The sequence below is a fragment of the Neomonachus schauinslandi genome, chromosome 6, assembly GCF_002201575.2.
Source record: "Neomonachus schauinslandi chromosome 6, ASM220157v2, whole genome shotgun sequence".
In the NCBI taxonomy this organism is placed as follows: Eukaryota; Metazoa; Chordata; class Mammalia; order Carnivora; family Phocidae; genus Neomonachus; species Neomonachus schauinslandi.
This window is the reverse complement of record NC_058408.1, coordinates 85981-108692: the sequence shown is the minus strand read 5'-3', so window position 1 is coordinate 108692 and position 22712 is coordinate 85981. Positions and strand designations below refer to the sequence as shown.

The 22712-nt window shown below is 49.0% G+C and overlaps 1 protein-coding gene and 1 long non-coding RNA gene across 3 annotated transcripts; both read left to right on the top strand.

Moving 5' to 3' along the window:
* Positions 1-1067: 1067 nt before the first annotated feature.
* Positions 1068-3871, top strand: LOC110573509. The gene is made up of 3 exons (XR_002479910.1): positions 1068-1082; positions 1588-1710; positions 3832-3871. It is a non-coding gene; the product is annotated as an uncharacterized LOC110573509 (long non-coding RNA).
* An 11814-nt stretch (positions 3872-15685) lies between these two features.
* S100A2 (S100 calcium binding protein A2) lies at positions 15686-20278 on the top strand. 2 transcript variants are annotated; one of them, XM_021682035.2, is made up of 5 exons: positions 15686-15813; positions 16804-16951; positions 17780-17859; positions 18807-18908; positions 19279-20278. In XM_021682035.2, exons 2-4 carry the CDS (start codon positions 16811-16813, stop codon positions 18877-18879), a joined length of 294 nt encoding a protein of 97 aa, XP_021537710.1. In that variant the 5' UTR covers positions 15686-15813; positions 16804-16810; the 3' UTR covers positions 18880-18908; positions 19279-20278. The 2 variants fall into 2 exon arrangements, with proteins under 2 accessions (XP_021537710.1, XP_021537709.1); XM_021682034.2 differs by lacking the exons at positions 18807-18908; positions 19279-20278 and having other exon boundaries at positions 15694-15813; positions 17780-18020.
* Positions 20279-22712: the final 2434 nt, after the last annotated feature.

Sequence of the window (22712 nt, the reverse complement as noted above, 5' to 3'; positions counted from 1 at the left end):
CCTTTCTTTTTTTTTTTTTAAAGATTTTATTTATTTATCAGAGAGAGAGAGACAGAGGCAGGCAGGGGGAGAAGCAGGCTCCTCGCTCAGCAAGGAGCCCGATGCGGGACTCGATCCCAGGACCCGGGGATCATGACCTGAGCTGAAGGCAGACGCTTAACCGACTGAGCCACCCAGGCGTCCCAAGATTCTATTTTCAATGCTTCTGAGATACACCCAGAAGTGGGATTGCTGTAAGTTCTGTTTTTCAAATTTTTTTTTTAAAGATTTTATTTATTTATTTGAGAGAGAGAATGAGATAGCATGAGGGGGGGAGGGTCAGAGAGAGAGGCAGACTCCCCGCTGAGCAGGGAGCCCGATGCGGGACTCGATCCCGGGACTCCAGGATCATGACCTGAGCCAAAGGCAGTCGCTCAACCAACTGAGCCACCCAGGCGCCCTGTTTTTCAAATTTTTGAGGAACCTCCGCAGTGGCTGCACCAGTTTGCATTCCCACCGACAGTGCACGAGGGTTTTGATTTCTCCGCATTGTTGCCAACACTTTATGTTCTGTTTTTTTGATAGTGGCCATCCTAACAGGTGTGAGGTGATATCTAGTGGTTTTGATTTGCATTTCCCTGATGTTGAGCATCTTTTCATGTGCTGTGGACTGCATATCTGCTTTGTATAAATGTCTATTCAATGTCGATTTACTCTCTCTCTCTCTCTCTCTTTTTTTTTTTGAGTAGGCTCCATGCTGGGCGTGGAGCCCAACATGGGGCTTGAACTCACAACCTTGAGGTCATGACCCGAGCCGAGGTCAAGACTTAGATGCTTAATCAACTGAGCCATTCAGGCACCCCTATTTGCTCATTTTAAATTGGGTGATTTGTGTCTTGTTTTCTTTTTTTTTTAAAGATTTAAAAAAAAATTTATTTATTTGACAGAGAGCACAAGTAGGCAGAGCGGCAGGCAGAGGGAAAGGGCGAAGCAGGCTCTCTGCTGAGCAGGGAGCCCGATGCGGGGCTCGATCCCAGGACGCTGGGATCATGACCTGAGCCGAAGGCAGCCGCCCAACCGACTGAGCCACTCAGGCGCCCCGGGTGATTTGTGTCTTGTTGTTGTTGTTAATATTGAATTGTAGTTCTTTTTGTATTATTTTTTTTTAAGATTTTATTTTTTTAAATTTTATTGTTTAAATTTTAAAACTTTTTTTTTAAGTAATGTCTACACCCAGTGTGGGGCTTGAACTCACCACCCCGAGATCAAGAGTTGCATGCTCCACCAACTGAACCAGCCGGGTGCCCCTTTATGTATTCTTAATATTAACCTTTTGTTCAATGTACAGTTTGCAAGTATTTCTCACCTCTTGTAGGCTACCTTTTCACCCCGTTGTTTCCTCTCTTCTGCAGAAGTTTTGAAGTTTGATGTAGTCCCATTTGTCTATTTTTGCTTTTGTTAGCTAGCTGCTTTTGGTGTCGTATCCAAGAAATCATTGCGCATTACAATGTCATGAAGATTTCCCCCTATGTCCTCTTCTAGGAGTTTTATGGTTTTAGGTCTTATGTTTAGGATTTTAATCCATTTTGAATTGATTTTTGTTTGCAGTGTAAGGTCTGGGTCCCACTTCTTCTGCGTGTGGATGTCCAGTTTTCCCAATACCATTTGTTGAGGAGACTGTCTTTCCCCATTGTGTAGTCTTGGCAACCTTGTTGGAAATCATTTGACCACGTAAGTAAGGCTTTATTTTTGGGCTCTTCATTCCATTCCATTAGTCTGTATGTCTGTCTTTATGCCACTTCCATAGTGTTTTGACTACTGTAGTTTTGTGATATGTTTTAAAATCAGAATGTGTGAGGCCTCTAGCTTTGTTCCTCTATCTCAAGATTTTTTTTGGCTACCTGGGGTCCTTTGAGATTCAATATGAATTTTAGGATAGTTTTTTTCTAGTTCTGCCAAAAAAAAAAAAAACACACCTTTAGGATTTTGATAGGGATGCATTTAATCAGTAGATCACTTTGGGTAAGACCAACATTTCAACAATATGAAGTCTTCCAATCCATGAACATAGGGCTTTTTTCTATTCATCTCTTCTTGCTTTCAGCAGTGTGTTCTGTAGTTTTCAGCAGAGGAGTCTTCGGCCTGCTTGGCTAATTCCTAGTTATATTACTCTTTTTGATGCTGTTGTAAATGAGATTATTTTCTTAATTTCCTTTTTGGACTGTTCAGTGCTAGTGTATAGAAACACAACTGATTTTGGAGTGTTGATTCTGTGCCAGCAACTTTGCTGAATGTATTAGTTTCTTTAGGGTTTTGTACGTATAAGATCATGTTGCCTGGAAACAGGTATCTACTTCTTCCTTTCCCGTTTGGATGTCTTTTATTTCTTTTCATTGCCTAATTGCTGTGGCTAGGACTTCCAGAACTTTGTTGAACAGAAGTGGTGAGAGGGGGTGTCCTTGCTCTGTTCCCAGTCTCAGAGGAAAAGCTCTCAGTTTTTCACTGTTGAGTATGATGTTAGTTGTGGGTTTTCATGTATTTATTTATTTGGCAGAGAGAGACACAGTGAGAGAGGGAACACAAGCAGGGGGAGTGGGAGAGGGAGAAGCAGGCTCCCCGTGAGCAAGGAGCCCGAAGTGGGGCTCGATCCCAGGACCCTGGGATCATGGCCTGAGCTGAAAGCAGACGCTTAACGACTGAGCCACCCAGGCGCCCCAAGGTGTTGAATTTTGTCAAATGTTTTTTCTACATCAATTGTGATGAGCATGTGTTTTTTTTCTTTTATTCTGTTAATGTGGTGTGTTATGTTTATTGCTTTTTTTTTAAGATTTTATTTATTTATTTGATAGAGAGAGAAAGAGCACAATCAGGGGGAGTGGGAGAGGGAGAAGCAGGCTCCTTGCTGAGCAGGGAGCCCGACGCGGGGCTCAATTCCAGGACCCTGGGATCATGACCCGAGCTGAAGGCAGATGCCCAACTGACTGAGCCGCCCAGGCACCCCTCGTTTATTTTTCTTCGAAATTCTTTCTTTTTATTAAGACTTGATTTTTTTTAGAGCATTTTTATCTTCAGCAAAATTGAACCCACACATGCACAGCTTTCCCCATTAGTGACATCCTGGACCAGAGCCGTACCTTTTTTTTTTTTAATTAAATATTTTATTTATTCATTTGAGACATAGAGATAGAGAGAGAGCATGAGCAGGGGGAGAGGCAGAGGCAGAGGGAGAAGCAGGCTCCCCGCCTAGCCAGGAGTCCAATGTGGGGCTTGATCCCAGGACCCTGGGATCATGACCTGAGCTGAAGGCAGACGCCCAACCATCCGAGCCACCCAGGCGCCCCGAGAGCTGTACCTTTGTTACAACTGATGAACCTCCACTGATACCTCACAACCACACAAAGTCCGCAGTTTACATTACGGTTCACTGTTGGTGTTGTACCTTCTATGGGTTTGGACAAATGTGTAAGGACACGTATCTATCATTGTAATATGTTGCAGAGTATTTTCACTGCCTTACAAATCTTCTTTCTTCTTCTTTTTTTTTTTTTTTAAGATTTTATTTATTTATTTGACAGAGAGAGACACAGCGAGAGGGAACACAAGCAGGGGGAGTGGGAGAGGGAGAAGGAGGCTTCCCGCTAAGCAGGGAGCCTGATGCGGGGCTCGATCCCAGGACCCCGGGATCATGACCCGAGCTGAAGGCAGACGCTTAACGACTGAGCCACCCAGGCGCCCCTTCTTTCTTCTTTTTTAATGTAGATGCTTCCTGCTATAAACTTCCCCTTAGGCACTGCTTTTGCTGCATCCCATGTTTTGGTTTTCATTTTTATTTTATTATTATTATTATTAAAGTAGGCTCCATGCCCAGTGTGGAGCTCAGTGTGGGACTTGAACTCATGACCCTGTGATCAAGACCTGAGCCAAGATCAAGAGTCAGCCATTTAACCGACTGAGCCACCCAGGTGCCCCTTTATTTTTATATTTTTATTTTTTTTAAAGATTTTATTTATTTATTTATTTGAGAGAGTGAGAGAGCATGAGTGGGGAGGAAAGGGAGATGTAGGTTCCCCATGAGCAGGGAGCCTGATGTGGGACTCGATCCCAGGATCCTGAGATCATGACCTAAGCTGAAGGCAGATGCCCAACTGACTGAGTCACCCTGGCACCCCTTTATTTTTAAAAAATTTTTAGGTAATCCCTACACCCAACGTGAGGTTTGAACTTACCACTCCGAGATCAAGAGTCACATGTTCTACTGACTGAGCCAGCCAGGCATCCCTGTGTTTTCATTTTTTTGGTCTTGAGATATTTTCTAATTTCCCTTGTGATTTCTTCTTTGGTCCATTGGTGGTTCAATTTCTATGTATTTTTGAATTTTCTAGATTTCCTATTGCTATTGATTTCTAGTTTCATTCCACTGTGATTAGAAAGGACATTTGGTATGATTCCAATCTTCTTAATTTTGTTAAGACTTGTTTTGTGGCCTAACATGTGATTTGTCCTGAAGAATGTTCTATGTGAGATTGAGAAGAATGTGTATTCTGCTACTGCTGTGTGGAGTAGTCTGTGTGTGTCTGATGGGTCCATTGGTGTACAGTGCTGTCCAAGTGTCTGTGTCCTTACTGATCTTCTGTCCAGTTGTTCCATTATGTGTATAGAGAGAGACAATGGATGGTATCAGACCACCGTGATGTTTAGATTTCATTGAACACACATTTAAAACAGTCTTAATGGGGGCGCCTATGTGGCTCAGTCGGTTGAGCATCTGGCTCAGGTCAATATCTTGGGGTCATGGGATCGGCCCCTATGTCGGGCTCCACATTCAGCATTTCACTCTCCCTCTGTCCCTCCCCCCAGCTTGCTGATCTCTCTCTCTCTCCCTTTCTCTCTTTCAAATAAATAAATCTTAAAAAAATAAATAAAACAGTCTTAATGGTTTTATTAAAAATGTTACAACATTGGTACACCTGGGTGGCTCAGTCCGTTAAGCATCTGCCTTCGGCTCAAGTCATGATCCCAGGGTTCTGGGATCGAGTCCCATATTGGGCTCCTTGCTCAGTGGGGATCCTGCTTCTCCCCTGCCTGCCGCTCCCCCTGCTTGTGCTCGGCTCTCTCTCTCTCTGATAAGTAAATAAATCAAAATTTTAAAAGAGAATTAAAAAAAATGTTACAACATTTAGGGGCACCTGGGTGGCTCAGTCAGTTGATCTCAGCTCAGGTCTTGATCTCAGGGTCGTGAGTTCAAGACCTGCCGTTGGCCTCCACACTGAGCACGGAGCCTACTTAAAAAAAAAAAAAGTCACAACATCAGAAATACCTTCTGTAATGATCTAAACTGATGACAAAACAATTTTAGTTGTCAACTTAAAATACATGCTGTAGTACCTAGTTTTTTTCAAAACTCCCTCAGGGAGCACAGAAGTGAAGCCTACGGAGACAGACCGCTACTTCCGTGAGCCACGGTGTCACCTGAGGTGGGGTGTGGAGTGCATGCTACTTGAGGCAGCTCTGGAGGAGAGGTGGGCTGAGCTGTAATGGAGGCAGGAGAGGGGCAGACTTAGTCGGGAGGTCTGATGATGATCAGGTGTGAGTTGAAGCCCCAGGTTTTGCCATGAATAACCCTAGGCAATTTTTAAAAAATATTTTATTTATTTACTTGACAGAGAGAGAGAGTAGCAGAGGGAGCGGGAGCGGCAGACTCCCTGCCGAGCAGGGAGCCCGATGCGGGGCTCGATCCCAGGACCCTGTGATCATGACCTGAGCCGAAGGCAGATGCCTAACCGACTGAGCCACCCAGGCACCCCGGCCCTAGGCAATTATAGAACAGCCCTGCCTGCCTCCTCTCTTCCAACAACCAGCTCCTCAGTCATTTCCCACTTTCTATGCTGTGCCTGTTCCATCCCACACACTCAGCATTTCCATCCTTCTTCCAAAGGGAGGGGGAGACTGGGGACGGAGGGAAATGTTATCTCCATGTCAGAAACCAGAGAAAGCCTAGGGTCTGGAGGCCAATCCCATCCCTGTTCCTTGGGATTGGCTCTTGTTTCTTTGAAAGAAGGGGCTATGCTCCCTTCACTGCCCCTGATTTGTGTTTGGAGACTTCGCCCCCCAAGACTTTAGGATAGCTGGTGGGAAAAGTTATGTATGTGACCCCTGTTGGAGGTCTGTTTCTAGGGGTCTAAAACGAAGTCCAGAGCTCTGAAGTGGATGCTGAGCTTTAGTGGAGGTCAGTCGGGGCTTGGACGGCCAGAGAAGCCCCAGAGGGCGAAAACAGCCACTGCAGGGGCAGACAGCTCAGCCGAGGCCTCTCCAGGCAGTGTCAGGCTGAGGCCGGTCGGGGTTGGGTGGGGGTGTGGACTGACCCGCTGGGGTGCTTCCTCCCTCACCCAGAGGTCCAGGGACTGCACTACACAGCCAGAGCAGGACCTGAGCAGCCCTGGGGGTGGGAGGGCAGGCAGAAGCAGGTTTCTTTGGGGGCCCCGGAGTTGCGCTGAGATGGGTCTCTCTGTTAGGCCTCACAGTGGCCTGGCCTTGTGTCTAAACCACTTGATACTGAGGTGGTCCCAACAAATCATGCCCGTGAAAACCATCTATAGCCAGACTTGTCATTGTCCAGGGTAAGAACCTGGCTTAAGTGTCGAGTTGGGGTAAGGGGCCCAAAACTGCCTGTGTCAGCCTTTATACTTCTTGTATATTTGGTTTTTCTTTCCATTTAAGTTCCTGGCAAAGTTCCTTTTGAAAAACTAAACAACTTTTCACCTGTTTAATGTTAAAAGTTTAAAAAACCACTATCTGGGCGCCTGGGTGGCTCAGACGGTTAAGCGTCTGCCTTCGGCTCAGGTCATGATCCCAGGGTCCTGGGATCGAGTCCCGCATCGGGCTCCCTGCTCCTTGGGAGCCTGCTTCTCCCTCTGCCTCTCTCTCTCTCTGTCTCTCACGAATAAATAAATAAAAATCTTTAAAAAAAAACAAACAAACCACTATCTAATCCAAGCTCCTTTGGTCCTCCTGACAACCCTGTGATATAGGAATCATGATCCACATTTTACAGATGAAGACATGGAGGCTCATGTAGGTGACAGGACTTAGCCAAGGACACACTGCCGGTTACCAGTGCACCTGCGGCCCAGAGGTCTTTCACTACCTCTGTGTGGACTGCCCAAAGTCAGTGGCTTGGCACCAGGAACTACGAAGGGCCAAGAGTGCCCCCTTATGGACCCTGTATGTTGGCCCTGGTTGCTTCTGCTGAAGACCCATTCATTCATTCATTCACTCACTCATTCAGAATATAGTACTTGTATGTGCCAGACAAGGTAGATTTGCTGCAACAAAAACAGTAGGAACAGATATGCTTCCTGATTTTATAGGCCTTTCAGTTTAGAGGGGACGACAGCAAATAACCACATGATCACATAAACAAATGGATAATTACGAATGGGGGTAACTTCTGAAGGATCACATTTGTGGTAATTTTTTTCCTTTAAAGATTTTACTTATTTATTTGACAGAGAGAACACAAGCAGGGGGAGTGGCAGGCAGAGGGAGAGGGAGAAGCAAGCTCCTCGCTGAGCAGGAAGCCAGATGCAGGGCTCCATGCCAGGACCTCAAGATTAGGACCTGAGCTGAAGGCAGGCGCTTAACTGTCTGAGCCACCCAGGCACCCCACATTTGTGGTAATTTTTTTTTTTTTTTTAAAGATTTTATTTATTTATTTGAGACAGAGAGCACATGAGAGGGGGGAGGGTCAGGAGGGTCAGAGGGAGAAGCAGACTCCCTGCCGAGCAGGGAGCCTGATGCGGGACTCGATCCAGGGACTCCAGGATCATGACCTGAGCCGAAGGCAGTCGCTTAACCAACTGAGCCACCCAGGCGCCCCCATTTGTGGTAATTTTTAACAAAGAAATGTAACTTAGTCTGGGATTGGGGAGCACCTTTGTGGAAGCCATGCTGGAGCTGAGATGTGCAAGATGAGCAGGACATGCAAAGGGCAGACCTGAGGGAAGAAGGGCTTCCCAGACAGAGGGACCATCATGTGCAAAGGCCCTGAGGCAGGAGGGAGCATGGTGAGCCTGTTTCTGAGGGAAACTGGGTGTGGCTGAAGCTCAAGAGCAAAATGGACAGAGATAAAAGGCAAGGCTGGGGAGGTGGGTAGGACTTAAGGAACATGTTAAGGATTGGTAGCCCCTGAATGTTGGGCTTTTGTTTTGTTTTGTTTTTTATTTTAGAGGTGGGGAGGGGCAGAAGGAGAGGGAGAGAGAGAATCCCAAGCAGACTCCATGCGGTGCACAGAGATCGACCTGGGGCTTGATCTTATGACCCTGAGATCATGACCCCAGCTGAAATCAAGAGGCAGACACTTAACCTACTGAGCCACCCAGGAGCTCCTGAATGGTTTTTTTCAGCAATGTAAGTATGCGTGTGTGTGCACTTGTGCATGTAATGTGATCAGAGTTGCATTTTGAATAATCACAGTCTGCATTATGGAAAAGATTGAGAGAAGAAGGGCAGAGTGGATGCAAGGAGACCAGTGAGGAGGTAATTTTTAACAAGTAATAGCAAATAACAGCTAAATTTAATTTAATTTAATTTATTTATTTGACAGAGAGAGACACAGCGAGAGAGGGAACACAAGCAGGGGGAGCGGGAGAGGGAGAAGCAGGCTTCCCGCTGAGCAAGGAGCCCGATGTGGGGCTCGATCCCAGGACCCTGAGATCATGACCCGAGCCGAAGGCAGCCGCCCAACGACTGAGCCACCCAGGCGCCCACAGCTAAATTTTACCAAGTACTTATTCCATACCAGGCACTGGTCTGAGTATTTATTTTTTAAAGATTTATTTATTTATTTGAGAGAGAGAGAGAGAGAGGCAATCCCAAGCAGACTCTGTGCTGAGTGCAGGGCCCCATGCAGGGCTGGATCTCATGACCCTGAGTGGAAACCAGGAGTTGGACGCCCAACCTACTGTGCCATCCAGGCAACCCTCTTCTGAGCATTTTGCATATATTAACTCCCAATCCCTACAACCCAGTGAAGTAAGTCCTTCTGTTATCTCCGTTTTGCAGATGAGAAAGCCAAGGCACAGAGAAGCTACGGAACTTGCTGGAGATCTAAAACTGGTAAGCTGTGGCACCCAGGTGGTCTGATAATGGGGCCGCTGCCCCTAAGTACAACTGTCTCCTGAACGGGGGTGGCGGTGGTGCAGACTCATTCACGAGGTCAGCACGGACTTGCCGAGGGCTCACTGCCTGCCAGGCGCTCTTCTGCCTCTGCCTTCATGGAGCTCGTCGTCTGCCTGGCTGGAGACACCATCAGCAAACAAACAGGAGATCATGTGGTGTATAAAGAAAGCCTTAAACAGAGAGGAGGAACAGTGAGTTCTGTAAGGGGCTGGGTACCATGAGCTAGCCAAGGGGTAGAGCTGGAACGAGAAGAGACGAGAAGAGGCCTGTCCAACCGGCAGCTCAGCTTCCCGTGTCCAAGCACACCCTCCTGATGGCCTCTCCCCGCACTCCCTCTGCCTCTCCCCTGCCCCCCCATTCTCCTGGCTTCTCAGGACAGAAGCATGCAGTGTTCTTGCCCCCTTTCATATCTCACATTGCACATCTAGTCTGTCTTCAAATCTTGCCAGTTCTATCTTCAAAATGCGTCCAGAATCATTGTCATCTCTCCTCCTCCACTGCAGCCACATCCATCGGAATCCTGTCCTCTCTCACTTGGTCTTTCTTTTCTTTTTAAAGATTTTATTTGTTTATTTGACAGAGAGAGAGAGAGAGCACAAGCAGGGGGAGCTGCAGGCAGAGGGAGAAGCAGGCTCCCCGCTGAGCAGGGAGCCCGATGCGGGGCTCGATCCCAGGACCCCGGGATCACGACCAGAGCGGAAGGCAGACACTTAACCCACTGAGCCACCCAGATGCCTCCCGTAATAGTTTTCTAGTTATTTCCCAGCGTCTCCCCCTGCCCCTTTAGAAGGACATATACAGCAGTCCCCCTTACCTGTGGTCAATTCAGGTTCAAAATGTGTGTGTTCAGAAGGTCAGTAGGAGCCTCATGGTGGGTTGCACGTCTGCGTCATCCACCTCCTTCATGGCATCATGTTCATTTCTTACCGAGTCTAGTTTGTAAGTTAGACTTTATCATAAATTATGCATGTCTAGGAAAAAACAGTACGTATAGGGTTGGCTACTACGGGCAGTTTCAGCCATCCCCTGGGGGTCTGGAAACACACCCTGCACAGATCAGGGGATGACAGCATTATGTCTTCATCTTATATACTCATGCAGCAGCCAGAGCGATTCTTTTAAAAAAATGTGAATCAGATCATGTCCGTCTTATGCTCAAAATCTCCCAGTGGCTCCCCATTTGCCTCAGAGTGAAAGCCAAAGTCCTTCAGTGGCTCTGAGGCCCACGTTAGCCCTGGAACCTGCCCCCCACCCCCCCCCCTTCCCCCCCGCGACCCCATCTCTTCCACTTGAGGCCTTTGCTTTAACGTGGCTGTTCCCGTGGAGCCTTCGGTGGCCACTTACCTTTAAATTGAGCCCTTCCTCCTTTTGGCTTTCCCCCGTTGCATTGCACTTGTAACTTTTGAAATACCTTGTTCTTCTCTCATGGTGTCTGGCTTTTCCTCACCACCAGCCAAGCTCCAGGAGGGAAGGTCGCCCTGTCTGTTCTGTTTTCTGGGGATGTCCTCAGGGCCCAGCACACAGAAAGGGTACAGTATGACTTGCAGTTTCTGAAAAACGACCAACCCCCCCCCAAAAAAACCTCCTGGTTTTCCCTCCAAATCCACGCTACCCCCCACATAGTAATGGTGCCACCATCTACTCAGGCCCTCGGGTCAGTTCTGGAGTCTTCCTTCCCCTCACTCCCCATATCCAGTTCATCAGCAAGTTCTACCTCAAAAATCAGTCTCAAGTCTCTCTGTTTCTTTGCCTCTCTAATGCTCCTCCCATTCATTTCAGAACCCTGCCACCCCCACCCCACAGGGGCCAGTCTCCTGCTTCCCACTTGTCCTGCTTCAACCTCTTCTTAGAGACAACTGCTAGTTGTTTGTTTTTTGCTTCTTTTTTTTTAAAGATTTTATTTATTTATTTGACAGAGAGCGAGAGCAGGAACACAAGCAGGGGGAGTGGGAGAGGGAGAAGCAGGCTTCCTGCCGAGCAGGGAGCCCGATGTGGGACTCGATCCCAGGACCCTGGGATCATGACCTGAGCCGAAGGCAGACGCTTAACGACTGAGCCACCCAGGCGCCCTGTTTTTTGCTTCTTTTTTAGAGTGTCCATGACCCATATCCATTAGCCCCAACAGCAACAACAAAAAATTAAGCAATGCAGCAAATACTGATGCAACAGAGTAATCACTATCCCACCACCCAGAAATAAGCACTAGCATTGGATGAGCGCCATTTAGATCTCTTGCAGTACATACAGCTAGAAAGACTGAGAGAGGGACTTACAGGAAAAGAGCCACAAAAATGGACCATAATACATGTTATTTATAATAAAAAGTATTATTTACGTTTTACTTGCTGATGACAAAAGGGAAAAATGTCAAACGGAGAAGGAATTACTGAACTTCAGATAAATATTTTTCATCATGAGAAATATTAATTTGTAAAAGATTCTAGAGATTAAAAAACAACTTGCCACATTTTCATTTTAGACAACATCTTTGGACTCTGCTGGAAGGATGAGGAAAATAGTACTTTTACACTTCCATTTCCCCTGCCCCAATCTACCAATCTCTGATAGTTACACTAGTTAATTTTAAAATGTGGATGTTTATGGTATTTACATTCTGTTTTGTAACTGCGATCCCCAACGCAATGTTAGTCTTAGTTCTGTGAATCCTGTGCTCACAAACAGACCTTTCGGCATGGCTGCTTCTTTCCTGCAGCCTTTATTTGATTCATTTGGTTGGTGGGATTTCAAAGGGCTCTGGGCTTTTGTATTTCCTGAGTTCTTTCAGCTTGAGGTGGTTGCTGCTTAGCAGCAGAGACTCCTTGGCCATGCACTCTCTCTGAGCCCTGTAGACTAGCTCAACTGCTTGTGCCCTTGTGGGGGCCGTGGGAAAGTCTCAGGCTAACTGGGTTTTCCTACCTTATATGTGGCTTGCTCTGTAGAGTGGGTGAGATTGTACCAACTTCCGGGGATAGTTGTGTAAATTAAATGGAATAACATACAGAGATCACTTAACACACAGTAGGTACGCCGTAATGTCAGCCACGTAGCCTCCCAGCACTGGGAATGCATTTGCTCATTGCACGGTGATATCAGCAGGTTTTCTTGTGCTGATCATGCAATCAGGGGGTAGTTAGATAAATTATTTAATGCAGTTTGTTATGAGAAAATATTTCAAAGCAGGGCACCTGCGTAGCTCAGTCGGTTAAGCGTCTGCCTTCTGCTCAGGTCATGATCCTGGAGTTCTGGAACGAGCCTGAGCCCCAAGTCTCCAAGTCTCAGGCTCCCTGCTCAGCAGGGAGTCTGCTCCTCCCTCTCCCTTTGCCCATCCCCCGCAGTTTGTGTTCTCTCTCTCTCTGTCTCAAATAAAATCGCAAAAAAAAAAGAAAAAAATATATTTTTTAGATTTTTTGTTTATTTATTTGACAGAGACACAGCGAGAGAGGGAACACAAGCAGGGGGAGTGGGAGAGGGAGAAGCAGGCTTCCCGCCGAGCAGTGAGCCCGATGTGGGGCTTGATCCCACATCGCCCCAAAAGAAAATATTTCAAAGCATATTTTGGGGGGTAGAGGACTAATAAAAGGGATTCCTGTAGTGAAAAGTAGGTCAAGGGTGCAGTGCAACTAGCCAGGGTCGCATGGTGAGCCAGAGGGAATGCCAGGGCTTCAACCTGGGGCCCCAACACTGGGGCCATTTCTCTTTCTGCCGAATTGTCCTGGGGAAAGCGGTGTGTGGGCAGAGCTTGGCAGTGTTCAGTCCCTCACTCAGGCCACCTCGTTCCCTCCTGCCCCTGTCCTTAAGGCTCCTAACAGCTTCTAGACATGGGCTTCCGTCTCCAAGGTCCGCTTGTGCTGCTCAGCAGGCACTGTCCAGGAAACACCTTCTGCGTCAGGCAGGTGTGAAGGTGTGGGTGTGGGAAGGCCCCTTGGAGGTGAGTCAGCACTGCCTCCGCCTTCGTGAGTCAGGGGCCGGGCGGGGCCCGGCGGGGGACCGGGAAGGGCGGTAGGGAGGAGCTGGCCTGGCTGGCAACCACAGGTCTCAACCACCAGGGGGCAGGAACCAGGCGGGGAAACAGCCACCTCGGCTGCACGCCTCTGGCCCCAGCAGCCCCGGGGGGACAGAGAGCCATGACCCAGCTTCTCAGGCTGGGCATGGGCAGAGTCATTGCTGGGGACGTGCCCATGGCCCCGCTGTGCCCCAGCTTCTCTGCCTTCACGGCCAAGCGGAGAATGTGGACTGGGATTGGACGCTGGAGTCATTCTGTCTGGCCCTCCTGCTCTGCTGACTGGGAGGGTGTTGCTCAACTCACACTGCGAGTGAGTGGCAAATTAATGTGATTTTCGCCCGTCTCAGGGATATGGCACTTGAGGGCACCATCGGGGCCTCAGTCCCCGGCGAGGGACAGGTCTCCCGGAGCTGCCCCTGGTAGTCAGTGGCTCTCTCTCTGCTCTCTCATTCCCTTCACAGTCCTTCTGTCCTTTGGCTCTCTGACCTTTTGTCCATCCCTGCTGGTGAGGCACTCCCTCAGCTCCCTCCCTCCCTGGGCCCCAGGGCTAGAGCGGGTGTTCCCTCAGGGGTTGCCAGCTGTTTTCCAGCCCGGGGTCTAAGTGCCACTTCGGGGACCTGGGGAAGTTAGGATTTGGTAACAGAGTCCGTGGTGTGATTTGGGAGACCAGAAGGCCCCTTGGCTCCCAACTACCATCCCCAGTGCCCACTGCATTGGCACGGGGTGTGTGTGAGACCCTTTGTTCATGCAGAAACGAGTAAGACCCTGCCCAGTGAGCTCACCGTGTGGGGGTGAGGGCAAGAGAAGACAAGCACTCGAATGATTCAGCCCAGGGCAGATGCTCTAGCACACAAGGACAAAAGGAGTCCTTGTATGGGACAGAGCAGGTAGAGATGGAATCTGGCTGGGCCCGGGGAAGGCTCCATGAAGTAGGTGGCATTTACCCAGCCTTTGAAGGATAGCTGGGATTTCAACAGGAAGAGATGTGGGGAGCAGGGGTCAGGACAAGCAGGGGGTCCCAGCGCGCCGGGTGCATGCACGATGTGCTCAAGACGCGGTGAGCCAGGCAGTTAGGGTGTGTGTAGAGGGGCTTGGAAAGCAGGCTGGGGCCAGAGTCCAAGCACCTCGCTGCCAGGCTTCGTGCAGGAGCCATGGGCACCGCTGCGATATCTGAGCCTGAGAGGCCTTCTCTCACGTCCTGAGGCAAAATGGAGGAAGTGCTTCGAAAAGCAGTGCCTTGCACCCATTGGGCTTTACCCTCAGGGGGAAGGACTTTTATTTCAAGCTCTACATGAAACGGGGTTTGATAGCGAGGAGCAGTAGCATGAGGGGTCCATGTGCCTCAGACAGGAGGGGACACCGGGGGCTCCAAGGCCTGACGCCATCTGCACTGTTCAGGCTGCCCTGAATCCCACGGTGACCCCAGGAGAGGGCAGCCTGGCTTCCATCTGACCCTGTCAGTTCTCAGTCCCAGCTCCTCTGCGGTGTCTAACTCAAAGCTCCCAGAGGGGGGCCCATGAAGGGTCTCCGTGCCAGCATCCTCTCCTCCCAGGCTGGGTTGGGGTTTCCAAGTGCTGCCCTGGCCTCCAGGGAGGAGGCGGGTGCCGCTGAGTCATTGCCCGGGCATCTGGGCCTGGAACAGTGGGTGAGTCACCTAGGACTGGGGCGCTGGGGGAGGGGAAAGAAGCTGCTGGACATCTGGAAGGGGGAGGGGAGCTTGCGGCCGGAAGGGCGGTGCCCAGACTGGTGGAGGTAGAAAGTAGAAAGAGCAGTAGGCCCCGGCGCCTGGGAGGGGGCAGCATGAAGCCCGCTCTTCTCTGAAAGCCCCGCCCCTGGGCTGGGTCCTGAATGGCTGCAGTTTGGCCTTCCTCGGGGATGGGGAGGAGCCTGGCGGGATGGGGTGAGGAGGGCCAAGGCTGTGGCCTGCCCCAGCCCAGGCCTCCGCTTGGGAAGCTGTCCAGCCCCTCCTCACTTGCCCACCCCCCAAGCCTTCCCTTCTCCGTTTCGAACCTCCGGGGGCTTCCTTACAGTTCCCACTGACTTGCTCGCCCCCACTGCGAGGGTCTCTCAGGGCTTCCCTGCCTCCTTCCAGATGCCTTCCTACCCACGGGGGCCTTTCAAGCTGTTTTTAGGCACACGCTTCCCTCATTACCTTACCAAGAGGAATTCCGTTGCCAGCTACGAAGCTTCCGCCCCGTGAGTCCCTAAAGTCAGCTTGCAAGCGTGTGTGTGCGTGCACACACACGCACGCACAGGCCTGGGAAGTCCCTGGGTGCCTGTATCCTCTGACTCACAAATGAGCTGCGGCCCGCAAGCATGTGTCAAACGAGCAAGGCCTGGCACGAGACTCTAGTCGTGCAAACAGGGGTGGCGGCCCCTTACCCTGCTTCCCCATGACACCTCCCACTCCCCTCCGCGGCGTAGGTGGGGCCTTCTCGTCCAGCTGGCGGTGGGGCTGGCAGAGTCGGTGGGGGGGAGGGGGGCGGCAGAGTCTGGGGTGGGGGTGGCAGGAGGCCAGGCTTCAGCGGGATCAGGTTGGGGCAGGTTTGATTTCCTTAAAATGCCAGGCTGCGGGCCAGTGGGGCAGGCATATAAACCCCAGTGTGGGAGCCTGGCCCTTTGCTTTCCTTCCAGAGCCTCTGTCATCTGGTCTGGTGAGTGCCTCTGTCTTGGTGAGGGCTGGGTGGGGGGACCCCAGGGGTCTCTGCCTTATTCTTCTTTCTTAATCTTTGTCTCCATAGTTTCCTCATTCTGGGTTTCTGCCTTTGGGGGACCTTGTGTGAAGTGTCCGACTGAGAGTTTTTTCCAGGCTCCTCTGTGAGGTCTTAGTTTAGGGGTTGCTCTGAGGCCTTCTCTTGGGTCTCACAGTCTAGGCATCTCAATCTAGAGACCCTTTTTGGGGGCCTAGGCCTAGGAATATGAGGTGTGGAGGGTGGTGCTTTAACAAGAGTCTTGAGTTTGGTTTTTGTTTTTGCAAAGTCCTGGATTCTAGCAGGACTAAGGGACAAGAGCCAGGGATCTCAAGTGCGTGGGCCTGCCTGGGTCCCTGCCCTGCATAGCTGCATAATGCCCTGCCCTTTGCCGCTTCCCATCTCCTCCCCCTTGAGAAGGCAGAGCTAGCGGATGGGCCCAGAACTTTACTTGCCCCTGACACCAGGTACTGGGGCCTTACCCCAGGACTCCCCCCTAAGCATCCCGGGGCTGCTCAGAGCATTCTCAGAGGCAGAGCCGTGGAAAAGATGGCCTCTGAGTTCTGTCCTGCTGTTCCCAGGGCCCAGGACATGTAATTCCTTTAGTACCAATCTCAGTAGGATCCTTCCTGGTGGGGAGGGTTGCTCAGTGGCCTTCACCTGTCTGATAGAGACAGTACCCCTCTCCCCCTCCCGGCTCAGAGGTCTCTACTGGGAGGGAAGATTCATCCCTATCCTCTGAGAGTCCTTAGTCCAGTGGAGGAAACATACTTGCCCAAGGATACTTCCTCTGGCCTTGGGGGTCCCTCGTCTATGGGGGAGATGACTCCTCAGGGAGGAACAGTCTCGGGAGATGCAGAGGGGGGTTTGGAGAGGCACTTTGGGGCACAAGGGCAGAGTGTCCTGCGGGCTGGGATGAAGTGTCTCCATCACCTGCCACCCCTGTGGCCCCAGATCCAAGATGTCCAGTCCCCTGGAGCAGGCACTGGCTGTGATGGTCACCACCTTCCACAAGTACTCTGGCCAAGAGGGTGACAAGTTCAAGCTGAGTAAGGGGGAGATGAAGGCCCTTCTGCACAAGGAGCTGCCCAGCTTTGTTGGGGTGAGTGGGGCTGGCTGGGGTGGGAGGGTCCTGATGTATGTGTGGGGGCTGCTTGCTGATGCAGACACAGGGCGCAGCCTCACAGAGGGGGCCGAGGCCCACCCACGTGTGAGTGCCCTGTCACTGCCACCCCTGCGGCTCTCCAGAGGACGGATGGCTGTCAGGGCCCTCAGCGTCCATCTGTCCAATCCCCTCACTGAGTTGAGCAAACCAAAGCCCAGAGAGGGGAAGTGACTGCCCAAGAGCACACAGCTCTCTTGCTCTTAGTTTCCATGTTATATGCCAAACTAAGAAGGTATGTAGGGAGAGAAGAGCCCAGCTAACACATGCGCCCTGGGACAGTTGGCAGAAAAATGCAGTCAACTTTCAATTTGCTCCTCACCTGCCTCATATTGACTCCTGAAGAATTCAAAGTCAGTTCTCAGGCTTTGAACTTATGGGGCATGTCCTTTATTCCTTTAAAAAATTTTTTTTGGTTAAGCTTTTCTAATTTGGTTTCATTTTGGCTGGTATTAAAAAGTTTGCCTTTTCTGAATTCAGAAATTTTTAATTTGTTCATCAGCACAGTGGGGGTAGTGATGCCCACCTTGTTGGGCTCAGGGAGTACCTGGGTGCTCCTCACTCCCAGCAGGGACAGCTGGAGACCCTCCCCAGTGAACGTCTACCTGTCCTCATTCCCAGAGCCTCTCTCTAGCTCCCAGGAGGTCCCTGCCCACCACGTACCCACTGCCCAGTGCGGAGCGAGGGCTAGGCTCTGACCAGTAGGTGTGTGATTGGTGTGGGGGTGGGTGGAGAGCAGCCTGCTGAACCATTCTTTCTCACTTTCAGGAGAAGGTGGATGAGGAGGGCCTGAAGAAGCTGATGGGCAATCTGGATGAGAACAGTGACCAGCAGGTGGACTTCCAGGAGTATGCTGTTTTTCTGGCCCTTGTCACTATCATGTGCAATGAGTTCTTCCAGGACTCCCCAGACCGGCCCTAAAGCAGAGCTCTTGCTTTGCTGTGGGCCTCTTGGACCCACGAGGACTCTAGCTATCCTTTGTACTCAATAAACTTATCTGTTGGTCATATTTTAATAGCTCAGTGATGCCCCATACCCTGGCTGGCTCAGTTGGGGTGCTGGAAAATGAGAGCCTCCTTAGATCCTACCCCCTCTAGGCTCTGACTCTTCTGGAAATCTCCCCAAGGCCAGAGCTGTGCCTTAAGTCCCAGACTTTGGGATTTCAAGTACCAGTAAAAATTTGAGATAGTTTGCTAACTTTTTTTTTCCCAATAAAGATATTAAAAAAGGCAAATACCATCCACCATCACTGTCATTTCATAAAAAGAGATAAGTCTAACAAAGAAGGAAGGATACACTCCGAACGAAGGACAGACCTTGACATTCAGTGCTGTGAACAATTAGCTGTACTAGGATCTGCTCCAGAGGCGTAAGGTGGTCTAACCAACCCAGCAGACCTGCTCAGTAAAGACTTCTTTTTTTAAAAGATTTATTTATTTATTTGAGAGAGCAAGAATGAGAGAGAGCACATGAGAGGGAGGAGGGTCAGAGGGAGAAGCAGACCCCCTGCCGAGCAGGGAGCCCGATGCGGGACTCGATCCCGGGACTCCAGGATCATGACCTGAGCCGAAGGCAGTCGCTTAACCGACTGAGCCACCCAGGCGCCCTCAGTAAAGACTTCTTATCAGGTTGCCGGCTATAGGCAGCGGCCCTGTTTTAGCAAAGCTGTATTTCTTTTGATATCTGCTTTTAGATGGGCTCCAGTTTGACTTCATTCTTCTCCTGTTGGAAGCTATCAGGCACTAGTTCATATCGGCATCCTGATTTTTTTCTACCATTTTCCCTAAACTTGTAGCGAGGTTGCCATCTGTTCTGCACCCTACGGTCCATCAGGTGACAACATGCCTGAACTCCTTGCCATCTCCTAACAAAGTCACTGACTTTCCAGCCAGCAAAGGTGAGGTCCTCATATTTTATTCTTTCCTCTCCTCAAGTAATTACACATGTTAGATTCTCTCTCTCTCTTTAGTGGATCCCACTTTTAGTTACCAAATTCTCTACCAGTTAGGAATGTATTCAGTTGTAAGGTACAGGAAACCCAACTAAGAATGGCATAAATGAATTGGCATTTAAATGTCTTATAAAATAAGTCTGAGGTATGGAATTCAGGTTTGGTTCAGTGACTTAGAGATGCTGTTCTGGTTACGTATTGTTGCATTACAAATCACCCAACACTTGGTAAATTAAAACAGATTTATTATCTGTCAAGTTTCTGTATGGAGACTGCAATCAGTCAATGAAGTTCTCATTTGGGACTTTTCATGCAGTTGCAGACGGATGTTGGAGCTGGAGTCATCTGAAGGTTCAAATCAATTCAACTTCCAAGGTAGCTTACTCGATATGCCTGGCAATTGGTGCCAGTTGTAAGCTGGGAGCTCGGCTGGAACTGTCATCTGGAATGCCTACCTATGACCTCTCTATGTAGCTTGGGCTTCTCAGAGCATGGCAGCTAGGTTCTGATAGGGAGGATCCCCCAAGTGAGCATCCCAAGGGGTCCCAATGGGGGCTGTGAGGCTTCTTAAGATTTATCTCAGCAATCCAAGAACATCACTTCTGCTGCCTTCTATTGATCAAGCAAGTCATCAGGCTGGCCCAGATTCAAGGGGAGGAGAATTAGGTCTACCTGTTCATGTGAGGAGCAGTAGCACAAAACTGATGTGGCCATCTTGGGAGACTGTATACCATAGTCTGACTTCTAGCAACCATGTGCGGAATGTAGTCACCTCCTTCCCAAGACCCACCATGTCTCACTCTTAAGGCATCAACGTGAGGTCCAGGGTCTTGTTATCTATGTCAGGCCCTAATCAGCTCCTCAAGAACAATTCCCTTGACCTGAAGATCTATGAACAATACATTCAATGCACAAAAGTGAGACAGACAGATAATAAACACTCCTAGTCAGAAAGGGGTGGTGGTGGATCAAAGGCACAAAAGTGTCATTGGTCCATAGCAATTCTGAAATTGAGTCAGACACATGCCACCAGATTCTTGATTAGGGCCCAGTTCTGCTCCCTATAAGTGGTTCTTCTTGGGTCCATGCTCTAGGCTGTTGGTTTCATTCTCTTTAACTCTTTATTTTCCATAAGAAATGTCTGTGTTTGTAGGTTTCTCAGCTGCCCCCTGCCCAAAGGAAGTTGACAACCCAAAGCTTCTTTTGTTTGAACTGTCTCTATCCCTTTCAGCCCAGGATTATGTAATTCCTTTAAAAATGTTGTGGGCTAGGGGCGCCTGGGTGGCTCAGTTGTTAAGCGTCTGCCTTTGGCTCAAGTCATGATCCCAGAGTCCTGGGATAGAGCCCCACGTCAGGCTCCCTGCTCAGCGGGAAGCCTGCTTCTCCCTCTCCCCCTGCTTGTGTTCCCTCTCTCGCTCTCTGTCACATAAATAAATAAAATCTTAAAAAAAAAAATGTTGTGGGCTTCCTGTGTATCAACTTATAATTCACTTAATTAGACTAATGCCACACTTAGAAATCTCTCTGAGACTGGCCCCTCCCTACCTTAGACTGAGAATCAGGGAGCTGGGAGAAAGGCCCTCTTGTCTGAAAGCGTCTGAGAGGCACACTTCCAAAATTGTTAGAAGCCAACTTGCTTATCTGAGATCTGTGAAACTTGCCTTTAAATCTTTCCAAGTCTCTACCTTTGACTTTGTTTTTACCCTGAGTCCCTCTCTATTGGCAAGGCCCTGGATTTGACCTTTGCCCTGAAGCCATTTATTACTTTGAGAGCCATGTGCTGGCCGTAAAGACTGTTCTGGGCCATCTATATTTCTATATTATATTAAAAAACCTGAGCAGTTCCTTCTTAGGTCATCTCTTTCTTCTCTTGTTTTATCATGGGCATCAGAAGAAGTAGGCACTTTCAGTATTCCATCTAAACATCTCCTCAGCTGGATCCATGAGTTCATTAGGTACGCTTTCTATTTTCCTATTACCATAGACTGTAATGTTCCCAGACATTCCACGACTACATACTAGGGTCTTTTCTTTCTTTCTTTCTTTCTTTCTTTCTTTCTTTCTTTCTTTCTTTCTTTCTTTCTTTCTTTCTTTCTTTTCTTTCTTCCTTCCTTCCTTCCTTCCTTCCTTCCTTCCTTCCTTCCTTCCTTCCTTCCTTCCTTTCTTTCTTTCTTTCTTTCTTTCTTTCTTTCTTCTTTCTTTCTCTTTCTTTCTTTCTTCTTTCTCTTTCTTTCTTTCTTTCTTCTTCTTTCTTTCTTTTTTTAAGATTCTATTTATTTATTTGACACAGAGAGCACAAGTAGGGGGAGCAGCCGAGGGAGAGGGAGAAGCAGACTCCTCGCCGAGCAGGGAGCCCGATGTGGGACTCGATCCCAGGACCCTGGGACCATGACCTGAGCTGAAGGCAGACGCTTAACCGACTGTGCCACCCAGGTGTCCCTAGGGGTCACCTTTTCTTCAGCCTTCAGTAACAATTTCCTCACTACCCTCCAAATTATTACTGCTAACCTCCTGAGGTCCTTCTAGCTTTCACTTATTACCTGATCCCAAAGCCAATGGCACCTTCTTGGTTTTTGTAATAGCAGCATCCCCCTCTTGCAAGGAACCAGCTCATGTTAACTTTCTAAACTTTTCCTACCACTTCCTCTATCACTACATTTAGGATTCTCTTTGGTCTGCATCCCAAGATACATCAATGAACAGTTCAACCAAATATTTTGTCATTTCGTAACAAGGGTCTTTGGCTTTCCAGCCTGGACGTATTTGGCTCTTGTATCTCTCTGTCTTTCCTCCTCCACTTAGCCAATTGTATTTTTTAGATTCTTTTACTTGAGGACTCCACTTTCAGATGTAAAATTCTCTACCAGTTTGGAATGTATTCAGCTATGAGTTGCATGGTTATTTCCATGGTGCTTAATTGTCTTGCATAACAAGAAGTCTGGGGTGGGCAGTTCAGGGTTCGTTCAGGGGCGCAGAGATGCTATATGACACCAAGTGCCTTTTCAATTTTTTTTGCTCTGTAACCTATAGTATATATGCTTTTCCCCTCATGCATGCTGCTTCGTGATCACAAGATGGCTGCTGTATCTCCAGGTTTCACTGTCCATGTTCCAGTCTGGAAGGTGCAAAAAGCTTTCCTTCAGACTTTGCCTTTTAATTATGCAAAAAGTGCTCTCTCCAGGGATTTCCACTTGCAGCTCTTTGGTCTTAAGGATGTAATAAGACTGGATCTAGCTGCAACCAAGTATTTTTACCTGGGCATATTGACACTTTGAAAGGAAAAAAAATTTTTTTTTTTTAAGATTCTATTTATTTGAGAGAGAGAGTGCACACACAAGCATGCGTGTGCAGGAGCAGAGGGTGGGGCCGAGGTGGAGGGAGAGGGACAAGCTGCCTCTGCGCTGATCATAGAGCCCAATGCAAGGCTCGATCTCAGGACCCTGAAATCATGACCTGAGCTGAGACCAAGAGCTGGCCACTCAACCCACTGCATCACCCAGGCACCCCCAAAATGGGTTTTCATAATAAGGAAAGAGGGGATGGATAGTAGACAAGCAGTAGACAATATAATATTTTCCTGAATTGTTTTCTTACTTCCCTGGGAAACTCTGATGCTTGGCGACCACTTTCAGAGTACCTCAGACTAGACCTGCCCAGAGATGGACGGGACCCGAGTGCGAGGGTGCCTGGACAACCTGCTTGTTCTCACTGTTCTGCTTAACTGCACATCTGGGGCTGGTGAGGCAGGCT